General features: G+C 52.1%; 13 protein-coding genes across 13 annotated transcripts; 7 read left to right on the top strand and 6 right to left on the bottom strand.

The window, feature by feature from the left end:
- Positions 1 to 16: 16 nt before the first annotated feature.
- BDW74DRAFT_184557 (uncharacterized protein) lies at positions 17 to 2,213 on the bottom strand (the record flags this gene model as incomplete). The annotated part of the gene is made up of 2 exons (XM_073730845.1): positions 17 to 2,101; positions 2,160 to 2,213. The coding sequence occupies 2 exons, from the start codon at positions 2,211 to 2,213 to the stop codon at positions 65 to 67; spliced, it is 2,091 nt and encodes a 696-aa protein (XP_073589704.1). The 3' UTR covers positions 17 to 64.
- Positions 2,214 to 2,712: 499 nt separating this feature from the next.
- ramB (bifunctional protein farnesyltransferase/protein geranylgeranyltransferase) lies at positions 2,713 to 4,280 on the top strand. Its single transcript, XM_073722691.1, has 2 exons — positions 2,713 to 3,167; positions 3,215 to 4,280. The coding sequence occupies exons 1-2, from the start codon at positions 2,833 to 2,835 to the stop codon at positions 3,909 to 3,911; spliced, it is 1,032 nt and encodes a 343-aa protein (XP_073589703.1). The 5' UTR covers positions 2,713 to 2,832; the 3' UTR covers positions 3,912 to 4,280.
- On the bottom strand, positions 3,975 to 5,556 carry BDW74DRAFT_4485 (putative L-serine dehydratase). The gene has a single exon (XM_073732823.1). It carries the CDS (start codon positions 5,361 to 5,363, stop codon positions 4,038 to 4,040), a length of 1,326 nt encoding a protein of 441 aa, XP_073589702.1. The 5' UTR covers positions 5,364 to 5,556; the 3' UTR covers positions 3,975 to 4,037.
- A 38-nt stretch (positions 5,557 to 5,594) lies between these two features.
- Positions 5,595 to 8,120, bottom strand: BDW74DRAFT_142175 (methionine--tRNA ligase MSM1). Its single transcript, XM_073722690.1, has 8 exons — positions 7,891 to 8,120; positions 7,713 to 7,831; positions 7,594 to 7,665; positions 7,456 to 7,542; positions 7,275 to 7,406; positions 6,869 to 7,230; positions 6,349 to 6,823; positions 5,595 to 6,291 (listed from the first exon to the last, which is right to left on the bottom strand). The coding sequence occupies exons 1-8, from the start codon at positions 8,099 to 8,101 to the stop codon at positions 6,028 to 6,030; spliced, it is 1,722 nt and encodes a 573-aa protein (XP_073589701.1). The 5' UTR covers positions 8,102 to 8,120; the 3' UTR covers positions 5,595 to 6,027.
- Positions 8,121 to 8,186: 66 nt separating this feature from the next.
- BDW74DRAFT_4452 (putative nuclear transport factor 2 domain protein) lies at positions 8,187 to 9,069 on the top strand. Its single transcript, XM_073732808.1, has 2 exons — positions 8,187 to 8,427; positions 8,485 to 9,069. The coding sequence occupies exons 1-2, from the start codon at positions 8,385 to 8,387 to the stop codon at positions 8,916 to 8,918; spliced, it is 477 nt and encodes a 158-aa protein (XP_073589700.1). The 5' UTR covers positions 8,187 to 8,384; the 3' UTR covers positions 8,919 to 9,069.
- A 259-nt stretch (positions 9,070 to 9,328) lies between these two features.
- BDW74DRAFT_172429 (uncharacterized protein) lies at positions 9,329 to 9,589 on the bottom strand (the record flags this gene model as incomplete). The annotated part of the gene is made up of 3 exons (XM_073727533.1): positions 9,329 to 9,444; positions 9,490 to 9,502; positions 9,554 to 9,589. The coding sequence occupies 3 exons, from the start codon at positions 9,587 to 9,589 to the stop codon at positions 9,329 to 9,331; spliced, it is 165 nt and encodes a 54-aa protein (XP_073589699.1).
- A 315-nt stretch (positions 9,590 to 9,904) lies between these two features.
- Positions 9,905 to 10,870, top strand: BDW74DRAFT_142171 (60S ribosomal protein eL38). The gene is made up of 2 exons (XM_073722689.1): positions 9,905 to 10,063; positions 10,227 to 10,870. Exons 1-2 carry the CDS (start codon positions 10,000 to 10,002, stop codon positions 10,415 to 10,417), a joined length of 255 nt encoding a protein of 84 aa, XP_073589698.1. The 5' UTR covers positions 9,905 to 9,999; the 3' UTR covers positions 10,418 to 10,870.
- Positions 10,871 to 10,913: 43 nt separating this feature from the next.
- BDW74DRAFT_172427 (Zn(II)2Cys6 transcription factor) lies at positions 10,914 to 13,280 on the bottom strand (the record flags this gene model as incomplete). The annotated part of the gene is made up of 7 exons (XM_073727532.1): positions 10,914 to 11,388; positions 11,445 to 11,624; positions 11,677 to 12,284; positions 12,334 to 12,414; positions 12,464 to 12,774; positions 12,819 to 13,078; positions 13,135 to 13,280. The coding sequence occupies 7 exons, from the start codon at positions 13,278 to 13,280 to the stop codon at positions 10,914 to 10,916; spliced, it is 2,061 nt and encodes a 686-aa protein (XP_073589697.1).
- Positions 13,281 to 13,406: 126 nt separating this feature from the next.
- On the top strand, positions 13,407 to 13,984 carry BDW74DRAFT_142164 (uncharacterized protein). The gene has a single exon (XM_073722688.1). The coding sequence runs from the start codon at positions 13,678 to 13,680 to the stop codon at positions 13,867 to 13,869; it is 192 nt and encodes a 63-aa protein (XP_073589696.1). The 5' UTR covers positions 13,407 to 13,677; the 3' UTR covers positions 13,870 to 13,984.
- Positions 13,985 to 14,194: 210 nt separating this feature from the next.
- BDW74DRAFT_184554 (putative cytochrome b5 reductase) lies at positions 14,195 to 15,714 on the bottom strand (the record flags this gene model as incomplete). Its single annotated transcript, XM_073730844.1, has 3 exons — positions 14,195 to 15,406; positions 15,463 to 15,572; positions 15,630 to 15,714. The coding sequence occupies 3 exons, from the start codon at positions 15,712 to 15,714 to the stop codon at positions 14,195 to 14,197; spliced, it is 1,407 nt and encodes a 468-aa protein (XP_073589695.1).
- Positions 15,715 to 16,114: 400 nt separating this feature from the next.
- BDW74DRAFT_184553 (uncharacterized protein) lies at positions 16,115 to 20,663 on the top strand (the record flags this gene model as incomplete). Its single annotated transcript, XM_073730843.1, has 6 exons — positions 16,115 to 16,247; positions 16,296 to 17,132; positions 17,200 to 17,836; positions 18,680 to 18,771; positions 18,845 to 19,483; positions 19,555 to 20,663. 6 exons carry the CDS (start codon positions 16,115 to 16,117, stop codon positions 20,661 to 20,663), a joined length of 3,447 nt encoding a protein of 1,148 aa, XP_073589694.1.
- A 1,355-nt stretch (positions 20,664 to 22,018) lies between these two features.
- On the top strand, positions 22,019 to 22,811 carry BDW74DRAFT_164666 (lytic polysaccharide monooxygenase auxiliary activity family 9 protein; the record flags this gene model as incomplete). The annotated part of the gene is made up of 2 exons (XM_073726295.1): positions 22,019 to 22,343; positions 22,393 to 22,811. The coding sequence occupies 2 exons, from the start codon at positions 22,019 to 22,021 to the stop codon at positions 22,809 to 22,811; spliced, it is 744 nt and encodes a 247-aa protein (XP_073589693.1).
- A 704-nt stretch (positions 22,812 to 23,515) lies between these two features.
- BDW74DRAFT_4376 (uncharacterized protein) lies at positions 23,516 to 24,266 on the top strand. The gene is made up of 2 exons (XM_073732794.1): positions 23,516 to 23,685; positions 23,749 to 24,266. Exons 1-2 carry the CDS (start codon positions 23,581 to 23,583, stop codon positions 24,085 to 24,087), a joined length of 444 nt encoding a protein of 147 aa, XP_073589692.1. The 5' UTR covers positions 23,516 to 23,580; the 3' UTR covers positions 24,088 to 24,266.
- Positions 24,267 to 24,321: the final 55 nt, after the last annotated feature.

Here is a 24,321-nt window from a genome sequence, read left to right as displayed (position 1 = left end):
GCCATTAATTCAATTACAGAAATGCATTTTTGACCCAGTAAACTGCCCCTATCAATGGTTCTCGCTACCCCATCGTCGTCTCCCACCCCTTCTCAATCATAACATCCATCCAATAGACCCCATGATCGCCGCCATCCATACGCCTCCAAACCTCACTAACCAGCTCCAAACAAACAGATATCGGCTTCGGAGGCAAGACATACTGCAGCGCCGTCAAGCGCCCAAGGATAAAACGACGCGTCCGCGAGACTTCAAGCGCGTGCGAGGAAATGCATGGTCCGTTCCCGTTTGCTGATAAGGCTAGTGGATCGCTAGGTGTTGAGGGGAGGCGCAGTTCGCTGCTCGAGGCGACGAGGAGGAGGGGTTGGAGGCAGCGGGTGCGGGATTCGAAGGGGATGGATTTTAGGCGGGAGAGGGTTGTTAGGGCGAATTCTGTCAGCCATGAGTCGTGGTATGTTGGGTCGGATTGGGGATTTGGTGGTTGTGATTGCGTATTCGGATTTGTGTGCAAGGGGTCGTTTAGCCAGGCAGTGAACGGGTCCTGAGCTTGTGGTGTGTTGTGCTGGGGCTGATGGGGTTGCTGTGTAGGCGAATGGTGGTTCTGCTGTTGAACCGGAAGTCGGCGCTGGAGGAGATCGGGAAATGCGCGGTAGAGCTGTAGCAAGCCTGTACAGCGGTAGACCTCGGCCATGGTGAGGAGGTGCCAAACTGGTGTTTCGTCGTCGCCTGGGCTGACGATTTCTGCTTCGGTGGGATGGGCTAGTGATAAGAGGCGTTCTTCGAGTTCGCGGGCTTTCTCAAGAGCGATCTGAGCATTGGCAATGTCTACTTGAGAAGTGAATCTTCGGCACCGGATACGTTTGCGCTCTGCCCTGACGAGGCGGCCGGCTTCTTGCACGGTGAACTGAGTGTCTCGTGCGATGCCGGTCCATGGATGCGGGACGCGTTGTAGGACGAGGGATTCGGCTGGGCTAGACGGTGTTTGGGGTGCTGGGAGGACAGCCGCATCGTCGGCGACAAATGACAGAAGCATCTCCCAGTATACGAGAGCTTCTTCGAAAAACTGGTAGTTGTTGCCGCGGTTTGTTGGGTTTGCGGTCTTGGCCAGAGCGGCGTTATCGAGGTGTCGGCGGAGGTGGTTGAAGTAGGAAATGCCCAGGTCTTTAGGGTCATGCCAGCTAGCGGTTTGGCCGAGCATAAGAAGGGCAAGAAGAGATTTGTCGTCCATAGATGTCTCTTTGCTGATGATCTCGATGGCTTCGTTGCGCATCTTCTTGCCCATGGGCCCAAACTGTGGGAAGTCGTTAACAAGGGTGGCGGCAGCCATGCTCTGCATTGTGCGGCACATGGCGAGGGATGACCCCCAAAGACGAGAGACAGTGGTGCGGAAAGGGTTCATCTGGCTATCATAGCTGGAGAATAAAGCAGCGACTTCTTTGAAATAGTACTCGATCAGGGTCCATGATGGATTGTTCAAGGGCTGCGGGACTGAGGTAAAATCCCGCGGAGCTGGTCGAGGAGGCACGCCTGATGGTGGTGGGTAGTTACGAACAATGTTTGAAGGGTCAAAACCAGGAAAGTCCCGGGATTGATCTTGAAGCGCCGGAGCAGCTAACGAGAAGAAGGCCCAAGGGTCCGAACCCAGACTCGCTGGCGAGTTGAATTCCATGGCCGAGGCATTGGGGGCCTGGCCTCCGGCGGATACTGGCGATGTATGAGATGCAGGGCATAGGTCAGTTAGTTCCGGTAGAGACCCAGGCTGCTGTAGATCCCATAGGTCATCTAGCGCGTTGGTATCGTCGTCCACTAGGCCATCCAAGTCCGGTAGTTTGCTGTCAGAGGCTAGTGGAGACCGTCGCGAATTGAGATAGCTCTCCGCGTAAGATTGAGGTTGAGAGTGTGGTGAATGGTCTGAAATTCTAGGTGGTATCTCGAAATGGGGCACAAATTGGATGTTGTCATTGTCTGTGGCTGCCTCCAGGCCACCTTCTTCAGCGGAGGGACGGTTGGAAACCCAGCGCAGGGTTTGGATGTATCCAGGGCATCTCACACCCAAACGGATACAGCGACTGCAGTGAGGTTTCTCTTCCCCGCATTTTACCTATCGAAATTATATTAGTTTCAGACCAAGCAAGGGCTGGAAAGGTGAAAGCACAAACCCGCTTGCTCTTGCACCGGGCACAGCCGTTACGGGACTTTTTGACGCGGCGCATCGTTATCGCTGGGAAAGAGTAACCAAATAAGGAATGGAGATGAGAGGAAGAGAGAAGGTCATCTTGATGAAGAAGAGAAAGAGGAGAAAATCGGAGTGAGGAGAAGATCTCCAAGCTGAGCTCGGCAGCAGCAGCGATGGATGTTGATTGGCATGGCGAGCCCTCGGGAACCGATGCCTATCTCATTGCGGGGTCGACAGCTGGCAGATAAGGCTGACATCAAATCAAGATCGCCGTTGTCCTGGGCGTCAGATGGGGTTGATCGGTCGGGGCTCGAGACTCGGAGTTGGCGAAGCGAGGTTATGAGGCTGCATTTGAGGCTATTCAGGACAGTAGGGGTCACGGAATCCAGCTCCACCAGAGCTCAGTCCCAAGTGCTTACTTTAAGTACATTGCCATGAATCGGGCACGATTAAACAATGCTCAGAGTATCAACCATTGAAGATATCAATATGAACTCCACGTTTTGTCCGATTGTTCGTTGCTATTGTCGTTGGTGCCTCAGGCCGCAGTCCGAATCCCCACCTCAACTCCACGAAAATGATCATCACAGCCTTCATCGTTCTTCTTCTCAGCAGCTCCATTATACTATCGGGTGTAACACATAAGTTATCTAATTATGACCGGGAAGTATGCGTCTGACCCTGAATGGGCCTCCATCACGCCCATTCCCCTTAATGATGGCTCCGAGTCTGGTGCGGTGCCGCTAGCCACGATTGCCTATAGCGAGGAATACCTCGAGGCCACCTCATATCTCCGTGCGGTGATGGCTGCAAATGAAATGTCCGAGAGAGCGTTGAAACTCACCCAAGACATTATCTCTATGAATCCCGCTCATTACACTGTCTGGATATACCGCGCCAAGATCGTCTTCGCTCTGAACAAGGATCTCCTCGCTGAGCTAGAGTGGTTGAACGGCGTCTCTCTGAAACACCTCAAGAACTATCAAATCTGGTAGGTAGCTCGCTCAATCTATCGAGAAACACCGCTAACTCCACCAGGCACCATCGCCAAGTCATTATGTCCTCACGAGAGCACTTCCCCACTCTCCCGCCAAAGGAGATGGACTTCCTGATGGAGATGTTCGCGCAGGACTCAAAGAATTACCACGTCTGGACCTATCGCCATTGGCTCGTTTGGCACTTTGAGCTCTGGGACTCGCCCCGTGAGCTGGCTGACATCAACTCCCTTATCAACTCGGACGTTAGGAACAACTCCGCCTGGAACCATCGATATATGATACGCTTTGGACCTCGGGGCGATCAGCCTGACGCCGGTATGGTTAACGCTGACGGCAAGCCTCATGAGAAGGGCCGGCTTTCTGTGGTTGATGAAGACCTCGTTGATGAGGAGTTGAAGTACGCCCAAGAGCAAATCATTCGTGCGCCGGAGAACCGAAGTCCGTGGTCGTTTGCCCGGGGTGTGTTGCGGGCTGCTGGCCGGCCGTTGTCAGAGTGGACTGGATTCGCGCAGAAGTTTGTTGTTGATAAGCTTGATGAGCAGGGACAGCCTTCGGACGTGATTGTAAAGAGTAGCCACGCTATCGAGTGGCTGGCCGATGTGTATGCTGATGCGAATGGCGACGAAGCCGTTCGTATGCTGAATCTTCTCAAGGACAAGTACGATCCCATTCGGAGGAACTACTGGGATTATCGTATTCGGGCAATTGAGGCAGGACAACTTCAAGCTTCTGCGTGAATTGATACGAGCAAGCTATCTCATAATGTGTTCGCAAGTTCAATATACCAATTGCTGCATCGTGCCCCGAATTATACGCCAGTAATCAGTCCCATCCAAAACGCCAAAATGTTCCTTATTTAGTCTTTACTCCCATCCCTCCTTCAGCATACTCCTCCATTCCACCGCCGCGTCGACAGTGACATTGCTTCCACCACAGACTACAATCACCACACGACTCTGCGGTCCCAAATCCGGGACCAGCTCCTTCAACCTGGAGCGCAGCGGGTTCTCCGACACCACTCCGTCCGACAAATCTCCCTCACTCTCCCCTGCCGAAGCCCTATCATCCCCATACCCTTCATCCATACCTCTTTTCCTCTTCTTGCTCTTCTCAATCCGGCAGGCATCACCGACCACTGCCTCAACGCAAACCCCGCACGCCAACTCCACCAGCATCCGCTCGTCATCGACAAGACGCAGCACGCCGCGCGCCGCATCCGCATCTGAGAGTACCGTACTGTGTACCTTGACCCCTTCCGGAGGATGCATAGCATACTGAAACGTCCTCTCAGACACCCTTATTGCACCAAGCGACGTCGCCTGCGAAGTGATCTTCGGCAAGCTAACAAGAGACCCCTTCGCAACAGCCGCAGCAAGCGAGTCCGTCCCCCGAGTCTCAACAGCAATAATATGTGTAGGCTTCGCCTGTTTCGACGTCTTCTTCAACTGTCGTCGGCGCCTCTCAAGCCCCATAACAAGACCATTGAGTAACCCACCACCACCGACACTACAAACAATCGCATCAATAGGGAGCACCATATCGCTGTACCCATCCCCCTCACCATCCCACCCCGCAACAAGCGGAACCTGCTCAACAAGCTCATCAACAAGCGTACTGTTCCCCTCCCAGATCGCCTCGTTGTCGAACGGATGGAGCGCAATCTTCACCATCTCCTCCCCCTCAAGTCTCCCTTCTGCAGAGTTATCTTTCATAACAACATCCCTCATATACTCCCCGGCCTCGGCGAACGTCTCGCCGTGCCTTATAACATCCCTAGCCCCCGCCTTGCGCAACTTCTCAACCATAAGCGCCTTTGTGCCAAGCGGTACAACAACGGTGCACGGGAAGCCTAGGGTTCGAGCCGCGCACACAGCAGCGAGACCGGCGTTTCCGCCAGACGAGGCGAAGAAGTGGATGCTCTTTCCGTAGTTGGAGGGGTTGTGCAGGTGTGAGAGGATCTGGGCGCCCATTGCGCGGGACTTGAAGGAGCCGCTTGGTTGGGTGTTTTCGAGCTTCAGGAGGATGCGGCAGCCGGCGAGCGTTGAGAGCGTGCTGGATTCAATTAGGGGTGTGCGGATCCAGGGAGTCTTGTAGGATGGGAGGGAGGAGGATTGGGGTGAGGACATTGGAGCTGTGATTGTGGATGGCATGGTGGTGGTTGTGGTTGTGGTGAGGCCGATGCTGCCCATGTTGAGGGTAGGTTTTTTGATATGTTCGATTTCAAGAGATTTAGGAGGGCGATGGAGGGATATGCTGTTTGTATATATTCTATCAATCGAGACGCTTAACGGATATGAAGAGAAGCAGTTTGGTTGATGCTGTATATGGTAGACCCTGATCAGAGGGTCGAAGTATATATCCAAATCATAAGCGAGAATAAAAGACCACAAATATCAAAATACCAGACTTCATTCATATACTAGGTTATTAATATACTATTACATCAAACGCCTCCTCCTCACTATTCTGTTATACAATGGAAACTCCTTCCCGAGACCTCGTCGCGCAGTTTGCCGCGGGAAACCCACCCCCCCGTTTCCCGCCCGATATCTCTCATGTAACAGCGTCGCATATCAGGGCCACAGCCCCCAGTTTCCCGCTGATAACCTTCTGGCCAGACCACAGATCGCACTGTCCCATGACGCAAAGCCCAACGGAATGCTTGCTATGCATAGCACGATTATCGTGGAGACGGTGAGCGACCACCAAGAGGAATCGTAACTTTCCGCCCACGAAAACAGGAATGCCAATGACCTTTCGATAGCTAGCATGTGTTGATTCGGTCGCGATAAGGGACGGTTATGACGAGCGCGTAGGGTGTCCGACTCGCCCGAGAGTCAGATAGAGACCGTCTTATTCCTCGACTATAAGAGGGGGGAAGAGGATTTTCTTCTGGATGTCCTCGCCGTAATCCGGGTCTGATGCGTAGCCGGCAGAAGAGAAACCACGCTTTGAGGGGTGGACTTGGAACAAGTCGAGAATCTCTTTAGCTTTGTTCGGCATAAAAGGCTGTAGTAAGATGCCCACGATACGCATTGACTCTGCGGTATTGAAAAGCACACGTTGGTGCTCCGCCGGGTTCTTCCATGGCTCCGCGTTGTGGAAATACTTGTTGGTCTGCAGGGAATGTCAGCAAGGGCATCAGAGCTTCTGCAATGTGCCGAGGGACTCTACCTCAGAAACTACTCTGACGATTTCCATGATTGCCGCACGCGGGTCAAGTTTCTCCATCTTGTCCGCTACAATGGGCGCAAGTTTCTTGAGGGTCTCCTCATATGCCAGATCACTGGCCTGTGCGTGTTTTTTACCGGTTGTAGCATTAATGATATACTTCCGTAATCTGCCCTTCGCACAGCCAATCGTGCGGTGAGCGATGTTGCCTATTCCCTGTTGGAGGTGCTTCTTGTAGTCGCGAATAATATATGAGTTATCGTAATCAGAGTCCGATCCAATGCCACCGCGAAAAGCCATGTGGAAGCGCATGACGTCGACTCCGAACCGGTCGATCGCGAAGAAGGGATTGACCACATTGCCAGTCGACTTTGACATTTTCTCCTTATTCATCGTCCAGTGACCGTGGACAAGGACGTTGAGAGGTAGGGGAAGATCAAGGGCCATGAGGAACGCTGGCCAGTAGACACAGTGGAACCTGTGCGCGTGAGTACTGTTCACTCCGTTCCAGAAAACTGCCTACCTAATGATATCCTTGCCCACAACGTGGACGTCTGCAGGCCACCCATAGCGGCTGCCCTCACCGGGCGGGAAAGGATACCTTGCTTTCGTCAGGTAATTGACAAGCGCATCCAACCATACATAGATTGTCTGTGAGCTGTCGTTGGGGACAGGAATGCCCCAACTCAATCGTTCGACCGGCCGTGAGATAGAGAGGTCCGATAACCCGGACGAAACCGAATTGACCACGACATCTTTATATATAGACGGCGTGATGAAGTCGTTTTCATACAATTCCAACAGGCGGTCCTTGAACGCAGACAAACGGAAATGATAATTTGTCTCGGATGACCACTCGACTTCCTTTCCTGTCTCAATAGAGACCTTTTCCAGTCAGCTTGGATCATGCCAAAGGGCGGGAGTCGTACCATTCTCTTCCGTCCCGTGGCCGGGTCCAATGACAGATGGACCTGGGACTGGGGATAGAACGTCTCGTCGCTGACAGAGTACCATCCTTCGTGCTTCGATGTGTAGATATAGCCTCGATGTTGTAGCATATCCTGCTCAGCGCATAAGTATTCGTTCCGCCTTGCATCCTTCGTCACGTACCCAGAAGTACTGAACAGCCTCTTTGTGCGCAGGATCCGTCGTCCGAATAAAGTGGTTATAGTCCATTTCTGCAGCGTCGGCCAGGTCCTAGTTGTGTCAACTGCAATGGTCCTCCTGGAGAGAAAGAAGGTTGCCCACTTTGAAGGTCTGGCAATTCTTGTCGCAAAAGGCCTGCGTATCTATTCCCGCGGCTTTGGCAGCTTGCTGGATCTATCGCGGAGTTAGAACAAGCCAACCACGTGTATCAACCAACCAACCTTCATTCCATGCTCGTCGGTTCCCGTCAACAATTGTGCGTCATGGTCGCCGATAAGTGTCCGCCATCGTTTCAGGACGTCCGCCAGGACCATGGTATATAAGTGACCGATATGGGGTGCTAGAACATCGTGAGTTAGCGACAATATGCTAGTCTCGCGGCGCGTATATTGTATATACCGGCATTGACATAGAAGATAGGCGTTGTGACATAGTAAGGCTTAGATTTAGGAGTTCCTTCGGAGGTGCTCGTGGTCGCATATTGACGGAGAGACCGTACGGTTGCTGGCGGAGCGATCTTGCAAGAGGCACATTTCCACGAAGGGCGTCGGCGATATAGCAGCTGATTAGCCCATGAGAGAGCATGGAAGCCCCCTCGTAAGCTTGCCATTGGCGATATTGTGATTATGTTGGCGTGGCCTGGAGCGGAGCGATATGATTTCGGAGAGCCATCGGAGGCTCTGTTTTCTCCGCGGTGGTCCAAGCTTCTTTTTTCTTGCTGGAGCCTCACCATCTCTGACTTCTTTGCCTACTCTATTATCTTCTCTCAACTCGCGCACCTTTTTATACTCAACCTCGCTATAGTCACATACACCTTACTCTAATCTTACTGACTATATTTACGGCCTCGATACTCGATACTCGATACTCCTACCACACAGTCGACTTGAATCATGGCCCCTACCGAAGACTCCTACGCAAAGGTCTCAACCGAAGGTAAAAGCCGCGTTGACGTCGCTTTATATACAGAATCTCTGACTTGAATGCCTATAGCGACAACCGAATTCGTCCAATCCTTCTACCCAGCTCTCCAATCCAACCGCGCATCGATCTCCACATTCTACAGCACCCCGCCATCAACCATCGTGTTCAACGGAAACCCCGTCGCGGACGGAAATGCGGTGCAAGAAATCTTCGTCAACCAGATGCCTTTGACGCACTACGAAGTGCAGTCGGTAGATTGCCAGATAATCAACAGGCAATATCCCACCGTCACAGTCGGCCGGCAAATCGACCCGAGGAAGGACATTTCGATCTTGGTGATTGTGAGCGGGTATGTCCGCTTCGGAGAATCGCGCGACCTCCCTCAGCGCGGATTCAGTGAGACGTTCGTTCTGGTGCCGAACCCTTCTAGTGAAGGAGGCGGGAAGGGCAAGCGGAGGAAGGACTGGCTCATCCAGACGCAGAATTTTCGCCTAGTCGTTTGAATTGCAGACTTCTAGCACCGAATAGCGGGACTGGCTTGGGCAACAAACGATATATTGGTTATGAAACAGGGTTGGGAATCATACAACGCTCATGGAAGACGAATCGATAACTGAACAACCACTTATGATGAATGAAGGAAGATTAATATCGCCATTACACCTCTGCGCTCTGGACCCGTACGACGCGCATCGCAACTTCGCAGTTCACTCAGGCGACTTTAGCTCGTAACGAAGATTCGCTCGGATCCGTTCTAGAAGCTCCTCTCGTGTCGCCTTTCGATCAGGCATCAAGCCCCGCTGCTATGGTTAGGAATGGATGTGCACATGGGATATGGAAGGGGTGTCATACAGCGCGAAGCCATCGGCGCATCTCCTCGAGCGTCCAATTTGATGGGTCTGGCTGGGTTAGTTTACGAATCGCCATACAATTGCGACAACGTGCCTCCTTTCGGATCATCTTCGGCAGGAAACATCTCGTTGCCCCATATCGACCACGCCGCCGCCGCGGTGACCATACCTACAAACCCTGGCATCTGTTAGTTAAGGACCCGTTATTAGTTTTTCAGCATACCGAGGAATAGGTTCTGGATTTCGTCAGTTATTACGTGGCCAGGATCTGGATAGATAGCACCTACCTTGGAATTCAACGCGCGATCCAAAGATGTCGGCATTCTTAAGCTCTGTTTACCGGTATAGACAGATAAGAAGATATATAGCAAGGCAAGATCAAGAAATACTTCCAAGTACTTGACAGCTGGCCCGTATTTAATGTCCTATAGCAATTACGAACAAGGCATGCTGCCTACCCGCACCGCCACACCTCCCTCACACCCATCATGTGACATCATAGCTGATACACCCCTCGCACAATTACTGCTGAGTCACTATCCATCAGCACAAGGGCTTCCCGCTCCAAGCCCTAGCCCAATCTGGAAGATTCCACACAACCGTCAGCCCGCGGCCCAGCTTGGCCCTGGGACTGGCCGCGCCTGCTCGAGCTTCTTCCGCATCCCATCCAAAGACCCGACCCGACTTGACTCATCCCTCGACGTCACATCCCATCACATCACCACATATCACCATGCCTCGCGAAGTCTCCGACATCAAGCAGTTCATCGAGCTTGCTCGCCGCAAGGATGCGACCTGTACGTCTACCCACGTCAATGTTAATTGAGGAGAAGGGAAGCATGCTGGAGCTTGATCGAGCTGGAGCTTGAACTGGAGTTCAACAAGCGTCATCGCGGACCAACGACGTCAATTGAGAAGAATAACATGGAATATGGGCTAATGGATATTCTCAATGAACAGCTGCCCGCCTCAAGCGCAACCCCCAGTCCCAGCAGATCAAGTTCAAGGTCCGCTGCAAGCGTTCGGTCTACACCCTTGTCCTGAAGGACTCCGACAAGGCCGACAAGCTCAAGCAGAGCCTGCCCCCTGGTGCGTTATGCCATTCGTTATACCCGCCGCTCCGACATCTACAAACCTACGAACCTGGATGAAGCATATTGCGGGTCAATTGAAGGAGTAATATACTGATGTTTTCGTCCTACAGCCCTCAAAGTCGTCGACGTCACCAAGGGTGACAAGAAGAAGGCTCTGTAAGCGCCTTCATCAATCCAATCGGCGGATAAACGGAATGGAGACTTGAGAACGGGTTTTGGGATCGACTACTCGACCCGCCAACTGTCTTGAGGATCGCGGCATGGAATGATGCAATTTGGGCCGGCACCGGAATCGCCAATACTCGCCTATATTTGGAAAGAGAATCGAACGTTCTGGCATCTGGCTCGGTTGGTGAAGGCCGCAAGGCTGATGCAATTGTGCTGGGTGACCTGCATATTCCGACTTCTAAGGGGATGGCCTGGTCGGGGCTTTTCTTGTCTATACAATAATGAAGAGGCAACAATAAAAACATTGGAAAATATCTAGATGGTGTCTTCCTAAGTTTTGAAAACGTACTATTGTGCTTAGATTCGTTCACTTATCAGCCCGCACTTATTCAGCCCACACCTGCCCCCATGTTTCCCAGAAATTAAAGGGCAGTGACTCGTCCAAAAGAGCGTCGACCATGTCAGTTAGATCACTCCCTGGAACAGTCTCTTGACCGACAATCGGACCAGCAAGTACAGCCTGATGAGCATGCGCTTGGCCCACGGTACCAGATTGAACTGGGCCTGGTACCGGTACTTCTGTAGAGACAGATGCTCCCATCGGCAGATTTGAAGAGCTATCCCGATCTGGAGCTGTGCTCCCGGCACCTTCGCCGGCACCAGCACCATCAGAACAGATAATTTGGATGGCCTTTGCGAAGATGCCGCGATAGATGGACGCCACGGTATATACCTTCTGGAACTCCTCCATGACCATCATGCAGGCGTTAAGCTTGTTTAGACGGAGACGCCGCGAAAGGGACGTTCCTGAGCGACAGTTCAAGAGATGCATTTGCATTGCCGGAATGAGGAGCGGGGGTCTAACGAAAATCAGTCAGTCTTCAAAGGATACTGAACATGATGTCGGCAAGCTCACGTCATTGGTAGGGCATATTCGAGCAGACTTTCTTGGGCAAGGGCCTCAAGGATATCATTTGTGCGGGAGGCCGCGGCGTCGGCTTTGTGCCAAATGCTTTCCTGCCATTGCTGGTTGGTCGAGGAGAGGTCATTTGAGGGTTCGGTCAGGCATGGACGGTAAAGGACGATGAGGAGCGCTCTGCAAAGGTTAGAATTATTTGATCTGCCTCGAGAGATATCTACTGGCGCACTCATAATGGAGTTGCAGATGATGCAAATAAAACCGAGTAGCCCTATTCCAGCTGGGGGCGCCTTGCTCTGGAGGCTTATAACGCAGGATCTCCATCTCGAGTGCCTTGATCTGTTCGAAAGATGGCCGCGGACGGACCGCTTTGTAGCTCAGCGCCGTTACTGAGCCCAGGAGCTTGCTGAGGTCCATCAGTCGGATCCAGTACTCGGCTAGCAGGGGAAGGTCGTCTGGAACAAAAGCTGCAAAGGCGGATGCGGCTACTTCCTTGAAGTCGTAAAGGATATCTGCCACTAACGGCATGGGGACGTCGCAGTCATCAAGGTCGATGCGCAGCGGCCGACCTAGAGTGAGGCTCAACCATCGGTCGCGAAGGAAACACGTCCACCACAGACGACGCCATAGCTGCCGCTGCCGGTCGATGATGGCTCCATTGTATCGTGGCGTGTCTGGATTGCGATGTAGTCCCAGCATCTGGCAAAGACTGACAGATACGCCGCTCCAATACCAAGGCTGCGAGTGTCCATCAGCTTCAGAATGCCAGAAACCTAACAAGAGTGAGGCTTGTAGCAAAACGATCTTATCTCGCTCGCCGCTATTGCTGTATAGGCACTACTCTTGACCTTAGCCGCAGTCCTACAGGATTTGAGAACCATCTTACCTTGGCGTGCCCATACATGGCCGCTTTCATTGCTTTCTTGGAATCATACCCTGCTTGCTCGCATATACTCGACGGGACAAACTGGCGGCCATTAGCTGTTGACCTCAAACAGTTTTCTGCGGGGCCATACATTCACGGCAACGAAAAAAACACTCCACACCAAGAGCAGGTTATACTCGTGAAGTCTCCCGGTCTGGAACAAATGCAAGATCTGGTCGGCTTCGATAATCGGCATGATAGTATGAACATGGCGGAAGTACGCCTGGAGAAGACATTGGCAGGTGTCACTGCTGGGTAGATTGAAGACACCCTTGCTTGCGAGATAGTGCCGGTCCTGGTCTGATAGAGACGTCGGGACCCGTGATGGGATAAGGAGATGTTGGGGCAGAGACTCTCCTGAGGAGAGGAGTGATAGCGTCGATGTTATCCCGGTTTTATCGCCTGCTAATGTTAGGCTACGCTTCATGGCCGTGCGGTTAGCCTACCGGTATAGAAAGGAACCTGCCCTGCTCGCTCTGGGTTGCCCAAAGCGGCAGCGGCGATCTCTAGACCATTGCGCTCTTCATCTTGAATGTCGTGCTGGCTGGTGGACCTCGAGGTACCTATTTGCGCAGGTGAATCTGTAGCATGCCTTTGCAAGGTCGAGGTATCGTTCTCGATATACGTCTCAACGCGATTAGAGGGACTGCTGGTAGCCGCGCGCGGTCGCTGTCTCCCTAAGACTGTGCGGCGATTTGCTCGAGTCCTATAATGTCTTGTTAGGAAGCGTAGCGCCTACAATACTATGCTTCGAAGTCTCACGTCTCATTTGGCGGATCAACCACGCATTGTGCATTGTCTTGAGCGCAGCGAATACACGGGATCCCGGTGACGTTGATGCTGCATCGGACTTTGCGTGAACGGCAGGAGTGGCATGCCACGGTCGATCGATAACGACGAGCAGACATGGCCGAGTTGGAGAGAAGGAAGAGATGCCGCGGGAAAGAAACCTCGGAAGACCTGAGGAAATGGGACCATGGCCCTGAAACAGTGAAACAAGCCGCGGGATTCTGTGGAACTGCCTATTTTAGGGCCGGGTCCTGACGCGTCCGAGGGCTCCACAATCCATGGCGGCTGTCACTTTATGACAACTTCTCATCGGTATCTTATCATGAGTAGACTATATGCCTGAAAAAGGTACACCCGCGGATATCTTCAAGGCGGGTTTGCCTGTGGAGTTGTTTCCGGCCGTGGTCAATGCCCCGTGTTCCAGTCCACAAATTTCCAAGCAGGGATATCCGTTATCACCTCTTTACTAGGTACCTAGATATCGACCATGATGTTCCGGTGCTCATATCGGAGTAGATGCGACTCTTTCGGGTCGGGGTAACATATCGAATAGCACATCGCTGTATCGCTGTTCAGGGAATTAGAGAGAAGCTTGTGATTCTGCTTCTTTGTGCCATATTCAAAGTTCAAGATGGGATATATATGCCGTGCAAGCTCCGATGGCTGCAGAGTGGCTCAAATCAGCAGATGATGTCCCAGGTATGTTGAGGGGTTGCAATGGTAGATTTCGGTATTGCGACTGCAATTTCTCAACTCATTCTAGACCAAGCCGCGGAAATAATATCTTGAGATATTGGATGTGGAAAAGTGTTGACGAGGAAGGCCGAAACTCGTGTCCTTCGTCAGTGATGGTGAAGGTCGACGACGCGGGGTTGAGAGCTGGACTGAGCCATGTCCCCTCGTCCCTCCATCGCTCCTTCCTTTCCAAGTTCAACCAGCAGGCAAACAAGGTGCAAGCGACTACGATCCCACTACCTGACCTGCTGCTGTCTCGTATCGTAAATAATATTCGATAGCTGTCATCTACAAAGTTCTAAAAGCAAAAGATCTGGTCATCCATCTTCGCAACAGCCCCCGGCGCCTCGAATCCCAGTGCCACCAAGCCCTTTTTACAAGCCTTCACCATCCCCGGGGGTCCGCATAGCATGACTCTTGTATCCTTGTCGCACATTGGCAGCCGCTCGCTCATAATCTCAGCAGTAACGAACCCCGTCCCAAAAGACCACTCTTCAGGCGGCGTATCCAGCATATACCAGATTTTGAGGTTCTTGGGATAATTTCTCGCAAACGTCTCCAGCTCCTTGCGCATCAAGATATCCTCTTCCGTCCGGTTGGCGTAGATCAAGCTGACCTCGGTAGTATCAGTGGGATCCTCACAGATCGCCCGGATTAGTTGATACATGGGCGTGATCCCGGTTCCACCTGCAATCATTCCGATCTTCTTGCATAGACCCTTCGTGTACTTCATTGCTCCTTTGGGGCCGCGGAAGTCGACCATGTCCCCAACTTGCAGATTGGCGAGGTATTTCCCCGTCAACAGGCCATCCGGGTAGCACTTGATTACCAGCTCCAGGACACCGTGGTCGAGGTTATTTGACGTCGGAGTATACGACCTTGAGATTGCCGTTCCGTCGATGTTTGCCCTGATGGCTACGTGCTGTCCGATAGGAAGGCCAATCACGTCTTGCGGGTTGGGCAGCTGGAAGACGAATTTGTAGACATTCGGTGCAAGTGTATCTTTGCGAATGAGCGGCAAGCTCTTATGTTCCTTGGGCTCGAGGAATCCTTTAAGAAGATGAGGGTTCACCCGAGGGGCCCTGCGACTCTTGATGTGCGGGGGGTATTTTGTGAAACCAGACTGAATCTGTGTCATGGCGGACAACTTGGATGCGACGATTGAGCCGATGATGCTGGATATCCCGCTTGCGACTGCAAATCCGGTATAGAAGCCTCCACCACCTGTCTGAAATAGTGACTGAGGTAGTTGGATCGATTTTGAGAGTGTTTGAAGCTGCGACAAGCCCGACCAAGAAGTATACATGCGCCGACCAAGGTATAGCGAGATCGCTGCGCCGCTGATACAGACTGTCGCCAGCGCTGCAGACTTGATCGATCCTGTTACTTGTGTTTCCGGCGATGGCGATGGCTCGATGGGTTGTATTAATCGAACTTGCTGAGGACGTACCCGCTTCGTGGCATTCTTCAGTGTTCCAATCAGATATGTTTGAAGAATCTCGTCGGCGTCCTTGACACTGACGCATTAGCTGTGCAGCCTGTAATCTACATTCACACCATGCCTACCTCAGAATGTCCAACTTCCTCGTAAGCTTCAGTCGCATCAGTGCCAGCTGTATCGAGGAGAACATCAGGTCCTCCCGGATGATCTCTCACGTATTCGGTGACATCGTATACTGGTGAGAAGGACTGTCAGCAATTTTCACGAAACACAGAGACGGGGTCTTTCTCACCTTTGCCATTGACAACCAGCCACAAGTCGTCCCTGGTCTTGTGAGCCGCTACCTCCTGCGTGGTATATTCTCGTAGGTTTTCCATTGTGTCGCAAGGTGCGTCGGGTGCTCAAGTCAAGCAGGGTGGGATGACATGACAGTCGCAATGTGCCAATCCGATGTTTTATATAACTAACACATTTACCCTCGGCTTGAGCAGCGACATTCTCCATCTCCAAAGACTCCTGTCCGGACCCACCGCTATAGTCCGCGAAAGTAGGGCAAGCATCGTGGCCCAATCGGAAACCCGGCATTAGCCGTTATTTCCCCACTTGCCGCGGCATCTCTTGCATGAGGTCCACTGAGGTATAAACTACACGGCTGTACGGCATCGAGTTTTGACTCCGAATTGAGAGGGGAACTCGGTGTCTAGACCGAGGCGTTGATTAAGATAAGTACAAGGCATTCTGCTTGCGACGGAGTGTTCAAGACAGCATCCCAACACCATGTCGAGCCAGCAATTCTATCTTCTAGGCGAGGCGGCCTCGTCCGCCAGGGCCATTACCATCGACGAGACATCGAATCTTGATCAGTTGAAACACTTGATTGCCGCCCACTTTGCGATTGTCGAGCCAAACGGTTGGCCTTCCACATCTTCGTCCTACTGAGTCTTTCTGACCTCTACAGGAATCGGTTTCCAAACAGACAATGACTGCCTCGTGGATGTCGCTTCTGTCCTCGCTGCCACGGGACCTGTAGCCATTACAATCGATGGTCACGCTGTCCGGGAACCTGATGGGCCCAGAGGCCTCCCTTTTGTCGGAAACTACTTTGAGATTTTCCCCGACCACTTGGGAAACCACCAGCGCCTCTTCGACACATATGGACCAATCTTCAAAACCAACAACCTCGGCCGTACAACATACCAAACCAATGACCCGCAACTTTCGGCCATCGTTCTCTCCGAGACGGACTTTTTCTCGAAAATCTTGAATAAAGCCCATCCACTCTACCCCCTCAAAACACCCGAGGCAGGTGTTTTCCTGGCAGACACAGATACCGAGAGTTGGCGTTTGGCACACAAGTTCCTGCCTCCAGCTCTAGGCCCCAAGGCCGTCCGGCACTACGTGCCTACCATGCAAGCTACGGTGGAGGATGCGTTCAAGGCATTTGACGCCCTGGACGAGGCGCAAGAGGCATGGAATGTGTATCAGTATATGCTGAAGCTTGGATCTCAAGCCGTGGGTAAGCTGACGCTCGGGATTGACTTTGAGCATTTCACTTCACCCGATGCACCTGTTCATGAAATGGTGCATGCGATCGCAGAGCTGCTATCGCTGAATAAGGAGGTCACCTCCAGAGGCGACTGGTATTCCATGCTGCCTTTTGGCCCTCCCAAGCGTCTGAAGAACGTGAAAGCTAGGATCGAACAAATGGTCGAGGAGTCTGTGCAGAAAGCAGCGCGTGGTGGTGTTAGCGACTTGCCCCTGCAGGAGGCTGCTCTAGAAGCCTCGAACATGGTCGGTAAGGAATTTGCGACAAAACTCTCTCCCCTAAATCAGGTTTGCGGCCGCTAATCTCCATCGTCCAGACTACGCCATCCGAGCCACCGATAACAAAGGCGAAAAGCTCCCCAAGTCAAGCCTGACATGGGCCCTGGTCGTTGCAACCGCCGCCGGATTCACAACCACCAGCTCTCTCCTCTCATGGCTTATTTATGGCCTTGTCACATACCCCGGCATGCAAGAACGGCTCTTGCAGGAATTAGTGGACCACGGCATTACCGAAGACACGGAACTCACAGCCGACATTACAGATAACCTCCCTTTCCTTGACAAGTACATTAAGGAAATGCAACGCCGCCACAACCCTTCATACCAACCTGGTCGTACGGCTAAAACCGATCTCATCTTACCAGGTGGCTACAAGATTGCTAAGGACGGTGTCGTCATTGCCGCGCTGCATCATATTCATAACAACCCAGATCTTTGGGACAACCCATCCCGCTTTGACCCGGATCGTTGGGATACCGAGGAGGTCAAGAAACGGCACAAGGCGGCGTATATTCCTTTTGCAATGGGGCCTCGTATGTGCATTGGCTTCTCATTCGCTTTATCTGAGGTGAAGGTTTTCCTGCCCAAGCTGATATATCGGTACAACTTCACTCGGGAGGGAGATGGGGCGATTGAGTATGACCCGATGTTCCAGCTCATCAGACCCAATAATCTGTACGTTAGGGCTGAGAGGAGGGTCAAATGGCCGGCCAAGAGCCAGTCAAGCAACTGATTGAGATTTGGACACTGGTCTAAACATGCCTAAGAGGGAAGGCACCTGAAGAAGACACTTTGACAAAACGTACTTGTATATATTTAGAACCCACGTTTACTATTGAGAACATCTGACTTTGTTATTATCTCCACCCTACTATCTTCTACTCGCCATACTTCGAACACATCCTTGTAAATGAGTAAACCTTCAAATAGGCCCAAACCATCAGCAAGGACGCCAGTACCCTCCAAATTGCGCAGGATATCAAGTCTACTGCTATATATATCTTCTTCGATTGTCGCGCTAGGCAGGAGATAGGGACTGGCCATGGTCCAAGATCTACACAAAAGCATACTAGACTCTATGAGTTAAACATCTGTATGGATTTGCGCACATCCAAACATCCATGCTTAGCTATCTTGGTTTTATGAGTTGTGTACAAGGTACGGTATGCGACGGCTAGCCTCGCTGCCTCCCGTCATCCTCAAAAGCCCCACGGCATGCCGAGCCGAGTTTGGCCCGGTTGTGAAACGGTACCGCGGGAGTGGGATCCAATGGGTCCGTCCGATATCAAGTTACCAAGTTATCAACAGCGAGAATAAAGGATCGTCGTCATACCGCGGCAGGCCGGAGTTCGGCATGGCCCTCATAGATCCTGACCTGGAGATATCTCGCCGACGGTGATTTTACGGAAGCATGCGGGAGCGTTATATAGGGGTCGTGAGTGCCGGTTTGGTGGTTGAACTTGGTCTTTACTACATTGTATAGTAACCTATACCAATACACTCTAAAAGACAGAGCAGAATAATAATGCATCCGACGTGGTCACCACCGAAGGATTACCGCGAGCGCCCGGTTACGGTGCTGGGGGCTGGTGTCCTTGGAAGACGGATTGGTTAGTATTTGGTTAACTTACCTGACAATTTTTCTCTACGCCCTACGCAGATAGCAACTGACTGTGCTACCAGGTTGCATTTGGGCATCCGCAGGCTACGACGTGCGTCTGTGCGATCCTAGTACCGAGCAGCTGACCGCTGGCCTTGCATACATTGAAGAGAATGTGTCTGCATACGCCGCGAAGACAGGATGCTCGCCTGGCAAAGCCTACACTTTCACATCACTTAAGGAAGCAGTCTCGAACGCCTGGCTGATTGTCGAGGTCGTTCCTGAGAAACTCCCGTTGAAGATCGACACTTTTGCGGAGCTGGAGACTCTCGTACCGAATGACTGCATCCTTGCTTCGAACTCCTCGTCGTACAAGACGTCTGAGATGCTGGAAAAGGTACAATCGGAGAAGGTCAAGGCTCGAATCCTTAATATGCACTACTACATGCCGCCGCAGTGTATGATTGTTGAGCTGATGACTGATGGCTTCACTTATGATGGAATCTTCCCGTTCATGGTAGAGAGATGCCGCGAGAGCGCGACGGAGCCTTATGTCGTGAGGACGCAGTCAACGGGGTTCATCTTTAACCGGTTATGGGCGGCTGTTAAGCGCGAGGTGCTGACAATTTTGTCGGAGGGAGTGTCTGTGCCTGAAGAGATAGATGCTATGTGGAAGACGATGTTCGTCAAGGGCGAAGTCTTGCCATGCAAGATGATGGATAGTGAGTATCTCTTTGCCCCTTTATCTTTAAGTGGAAAAAGTTCGATTGAAGTTGCTGACACGGGGTTTAAGCTGTCGGCCTTGATACCGTCGCCTTCATCGAACAGCACTACATCAAGGAGCGAGGTCTTTCCAGCGAAAAGACAGTCGACTACCTGACCCAGAACTACCTTGACAAGGGGAAACTGGGCAACAAATGCACTCAGGGCGGGCTGTACCCTCCAACCCCGTCGGGGAAGACCGAGCAACCCGAGAAACCCCGTCTACTTGTCCTCGATGTCGGCCTTGCCTCAGCGACAGCGTCCACATCCATTGGAACCCCAGTGGGAGAGATTCTGTCGTTGACACCAGATGGACCTGAAAAGAAGCACAAGATGCAGAAGGTTGTGTCAAGCCAGCTCCTTCCAGACGGCATCACGATCGACCGTGCCGCTGATCGCCTCATTTGGACAAACATGGGTATCCCCGGTCGACTTGATGGATCTGTGTGCTCTTCGAACATGGACGGAAGCGACGTTCGCACTCTCATCAGTCAAGGGACGATCAACACCCCCAAGCAAATTGCCATCGACGCTGAGGCACAAAAGCTCTATTTCTGTGATCGCGAGGGCTGCGCAGTTTACCGCTGCAACCTGGACGGGTCAGACCTAGAGACAATCGTCTCTCGAAAGTCAGGCAAGGAGGGTGCGGGCGATGTACAAGACTGGTGTGTTGGAATCGCTGTTTCTCGCCGATACAACAGATTCTACTGGACGCAGAAGGGTGCGCCTAAGAGCGGTAAAGGCCGGATCTTCAGCGCTGCCATCGATGCTCCTCCTGGGTCCCTCACTGCAGGGGGCAACGAGGAGGAGCTGTGTATTCTGAGTGGTTTGCCTGAGCCAATTGACCTGGAGGTTGATGAAGAGACGGGTGTGCTATATTGGACTGATCGAGGCGAGTTGCCTTACGGAAATGCGCTGTACCGAGTCCAATTGGACGCAGCGGGGCGGCCGCTGGGAAAGCCTGAGATCTTGATTCGAGGGCTCCATGAGGCGATTGGAGTGAGTATCGACAAGAAGTCAGGAGATATCTACCTCACAGACCTTGGAGGCTCTGTTTACCAGTGTAATCGTGATGGCAAGAAGGAGGTTGTGTATCGAGAAGATGGAAGAGCGTTCACGGGGGTGTTGTGCCTCGAGTAACTGTGTACATAAGCAAATTAGTAATGCTAATGCAATCTCTAGCTAATGCAGGCGTGAAACGGCAGGGCTCCGTCTTGGCAGGAGAGTCTTGGCAGGTCTCATCCATCGCTGATCACTGTCTTTCTCGCTCTTCCTTGACACCGGACGAGAATATCAGGACCCTCTGTGGGCTGCAGGAATGGCACCATCGTGAATGAATCAATTATCGCAGCCTTACCAGACGCAGCCTAGGTAACCCTCACTTCGCTAGTCCCCTCCGCACCCTGTTAACCTTGCTTCTGCAGGACCGGGCTAAATCTCGGAAATCCGGGGTAGCGACCATGGTCATACGGAGAAGTCAATCAATTCTGAAAAGCCAAGAGGGCGTTCAATAATATCATTGTCAGGCTCTGGCAGCTCCGGGATCCACGAATCAGGACACCGCCATTCTAGAACCGCGCATCATTGCTCTTCATGGCACGGCACGGTGCTGTCATGGAACACGCTTCGCTCCGTCTCCCTCCACCTGCCAGGGACTCAGGCCCTTAGGGATGTTATGGATCCGTTTCAGGGTTGCAATTTCCACCTTCCCTATCCAGCTCTTGTTGGCCAGCTCAGCGCCCTCGGGCCGTCAAACCGCCTGGACTTGAAGATCGTCATTCCCTTTTCGCCTTATGACTGACCCTTTTGTAATCAAGGCTATACATGGTAGCATCGGCCAGTGCCTGGCGAACCTGGCCAGATTCAACTGTGGAGTGTGGCTTGCGGTTATGGGTCAACCCGCCAAGACCCTGAAAGCATATGCTGTGGGCTATACTTACTCGGAGACGTTCTTTTACAGAGTGCTATGAAACAGGTCGTTTGACGGGAGCGCTCTGGACTGCCGTCGTCGGCTTCTGTCTCATCACTTCTGCCGAGGAGGTAACAGAGCATACCCTGATAAACTTGGGTCACTGAGCCGCATCTCACGACGAATGACGCTGCCTTGGTTTGTATCAACAACCGTCTTGGGTTGAATGTGGACGGTGGACGCCAAAACTCAAACATATTGCATCCCCGCCTTTATGCTGAGGAAGCGGATCTGGTGATACCGACCCCTGTCGGGCGCGGCTAATCTCACTGCCTCTTTTGCTCTTGACCTGTCAGTCTGTGACAGCTCAGGCACGGCCCCTGCAATCTAGGGCAATATGGATACTCGGCTGTTCCGTATTGAGTGCGGAAAGGAGAACACTCCTTGCCAGAGAACTATATAAGAGGGCAGAGATACCCCGGTTGTTGTGGTTATCATCACACTCTTCATTCCTTCCTCTCATTCAAACACCTCTGGCAGATTTTCTTTCATTCATTCGGATTTGATATCCTTACCTACTTTGACCATGGCCATGTCCAAGATTGCTACCCTCGCGGGTCTCCTCGCTTCTGCCGGCCTCGTTGCGGGCCACGGCTATGTCACGAAGATGACCATCGACGGGAAAGAATACGGTGGATGGCTCGCTGATAACTACTACTACAACCCCTCGTATCCGCAGAACTATGGATGGAGCACGACAGTTACCGACAATGGCTTCGTTGCTCCCGATTCTTTCGGTAGTGCCGATATCATTTGCCACAAGGGTGCTGCCCCTGCCGACCTCTCTGCTCCCGTGACCGCCGGTAGCAGCATCGATGTTACCTGGAACACTTGGCCCGAGTCTCACAAGGGTTAGTTCATTGGTTCTACTCTTATATGTGCCCTACTAACAATATAAAGGTCCCATCATTAACTACCTCGCCAAGTGCGACGGCGACTGCTCCTCGGCCGACAAGACCACCCTCAAGTGGGTTAAGATCCAGGCCGACGCTATCACCGATGCTTCCAGCAACACCTGGATCACGGACGAACTCATCGAGAATGACTACACCACCTCCGTGACCATCCCCACTTCCCTCGCCCCCGGCAACTACGTTCTCCGTCACGAGATCATTGCCCTCCACTCCGCGGGCCAGGAGAACGGCGCCCAGGCCTACCCCCAGTGCCTTAACCTCGAGATCAGCGGCAGCGGCTCTGCCAACCCCACTGGTACCCTTGGCACCGAGCTGTACACTTCCACTGACGATGGTATCATCTTCGACATTTACTCGAACCCGACATCGTACCCCATGCCTGGTCCTGAGCTCTTCAGCGGTTAAATGGGTGGTCACTAGGAGGATTTGTGGTTTCGACTATAGACGCTTCGACCTTTGGCAATTCTTGGGTGGAATAGGCAGTTAGCAACCACTGGCCTTGGTCAGTCTGTTCAATGTATATATTGCTGTGATCAATCCACATCTATCTTCCATGCACACTCAAGCGCAAACCCAACAGTAAGGCAACGGCGAATCAAGCTCTCTAGTATAGTAGTAGAAACAAAGGGATAAGTAGCTCTAATCTAGCTAGTAGAAATGCCAGATCCTTAAAGACCTCAGGCCCGCTCTCCTTGCGTCTATCAGATTACTAGGGTTTTGGGTATTATAAAGGCCTTCTAGGATCTATAGACCATTTCTACTGGCTAGATTATTCCTTTGTTGCTACTATACTAGAGAGCCTGATTCGCCGTTACCTTACTGTTAGTTTAGGATCACTTGAGGTATTTTAGAATAAGTATACTGAAAGAGACGCCAGCAACGCTAGCCTGAGGCCTTCAAGCGGCCATTGGCCGCTTAGAAAAGTCTTAGAGCATTCGGTTAAATGACCCCAGGTACGTCTCTAGGACATGTTCCTTATCTCTCCCTCTGCGGTTTGATATGGCTGATTGCAAGAGGGTGACGAAAATAGGTACACCAAGACAAGGCTGAACATCAGCCTTGCCGCCAACCGTATCAATAGACGCGCCTAATCTATCTTTTCGACCATGGCCATAGCCTCGTTGATTCCTGATTTGTTTCGGCGTAGCGCCTAAGATACTGGTCTGTCTATTTAATGGGCTCTTCAGCCCAACCTTCCTGGTGCTCATGCTCTATTGACGCCCCGAACGCTCAAGATCTTCGGCGTCAGTACAAACATCCTACACACTCCTCTATTGAGGTATAGCCCCTTTGTTCTTCCGTCTTTCTTTAAGAACCCAGAACTAACCATAATCACAATCAGCTGAGCCGTTTCCTTCCAATCCAACCCAATCTATTATCTCCCGCAAGCTCAACAATGTACGAAACCCCCCTCTGCCGTTCCTGCGGTGAGCCCGAGCGCGGTCTCGCCGGGATCTCCCGATCCTGGTACGAAGTGTGCCCAGGCTGCGAGTGCATAAACAACGGGCTGAAGATGTGTGATGTGTGCATGGAGGGTGATGAGGAAGTCGAGGGCGTTTGCTGGAAGTGTAATGATGAGGAGTGGGTGCCTTGCTCGTATGAGTGTGAGAATGGGTATATTGAGAGGGTTGAGAGGTGTGATAGTAAGGCGCATGCGGATTTTGGGGAGTATGAGGAGTAGTGAGAGCTGGGCTGGGCTGGGGACTTGTATTGGAATGACTTGAGTTTTGGAGCAAGGGGAGGACGGTATTTGGCGTATGTACCGCCGGGAGAGTACGGCTAATTATATTTGATATCAGAGCCATTCTGAATGCGACTGGTTGCATTGATTAGGTTTCTTAATTAGAGTATGGCCTGTGGCAACTTGGAAAGGGACAATGGGCATGATTGTAACTCTTTCTCTAAGTTAAGTATC

This window comes from Aspergillus multicolor (assembly GCF_047715735.1).
Source record: "Aspergillus multicolor strain CBS 133.54 unplaced genomic scaffold BDW74scaffold_1, whole genome shotgun sequence".
NCBI classification, from domain to species: Eukaryota; Fungi; Ascomycota; class Eurotiomycetes; order Eurotiales; family Aspergillaceae; genus Aspergillus; species Aspergillus multicolor.
The sequence above is the reverse complement of the archived record's forward strand: the minus strand, read 5'-3'. Positions and strand labels throughout refer to the sequence as shown.

Excerpts from the sequence above, each read along its gene's own strand:
- ramB (XM_073722691.1), top strand. The coding sequence starts at position 2,833 with ATGACCGGGAAGTATGCGTCTGACCCTGAATGGGCCTCCATCACGCCC. Across the intron at positions 3,168-3,214 it reads CTCAAGAACTATCAAATCTG|GCACCATCGCCAAGTCATTA; the intron begins GTAGGTAGCTCG and ends TAACTCCACCAG.
- BDW74DRAFT_4485 (XM_073732823.1), bottom strand. The coding sequence starts at position 5,363 with ATGGGCAGCATCGGCCTCACCACAACCACAACCACCACCATGCCATCC.
- BDW74DRAFT_142175 (XM_073722690.1), bottom strand. The coding sequence starts at position 8,101 with ATGGCAAGCTTACGAGGGGGCTTCCATGCTCTCTCATGGGCTAATCAG. Across the intron at positions 7,666-7,712 it reads CCGACGAGCATGGAATGAAG|ATCCAGCAAGCTGCCAAAGC; the intron begins GTTGGTTGGTTG and ends ACTCCGCGATAG. Across the intron at positions 6,292-6,348 it reads TCGTCAGAGTAGTTTCTGAG|ACCAACAAGTATTTCCACAA; the intron begins GTAGAGTCCCTC and ends CATTCCCTGCAG.
- BDW74DRAFT_4452 (XM_073732808.1), top strand. The coding sequence starts at position 8,385 with ATGGCCCCTACCGAAGACTCCTACGCAAAGGTCTCAACCGAAG. Across the intron at positions 8,428-8,484 it reads CGCAAAGGTCTCAACCGAAG|CGACAACCGAATTCGTCCAA; the intron begins GTAAAAGCCGCG and ends GAATGCCTATAG.
- BDW74DRAFT_142171 (XM_073722689.1), top strand. The coding sequence starts at position 10,000 with ATGCCTCGCGAAGTCTCCGACATCAAGCAGTTCATCGAGCTTGCTCGC. Across the intron at positions 10,064-10,226 it reads TCGCCGCAAGGATGCGACCT|CTGCCCGCCTCAAGCGCAAC; the intron begins GTACGTCTACCC and ends CTCAATGAACAG.
- BDW74DRAFT_142164 (XM_073722688.1), top strand. The coding sequence starts at position 13,678 with ATGCGACTCTTTCGGGTCGGGGTAACATATCGAATAGCACATCGCTGT.
- BDW74DRAFT_4376 (XM_073732794.1), top strand. The coding sequence starts at position 23,581 with ATGGGCTCTTCAGCCCAACCTTCCTGGTGCTCATGCTCTATTGACGCC. Across the intron at positions 23,686-23,748 it reads CTACACACTCCTCTATTGAG|CTGAGCCGTTTCCTTCCAAT; the intron begins GTATAGCCCCTT and ends AATCACAATCAG.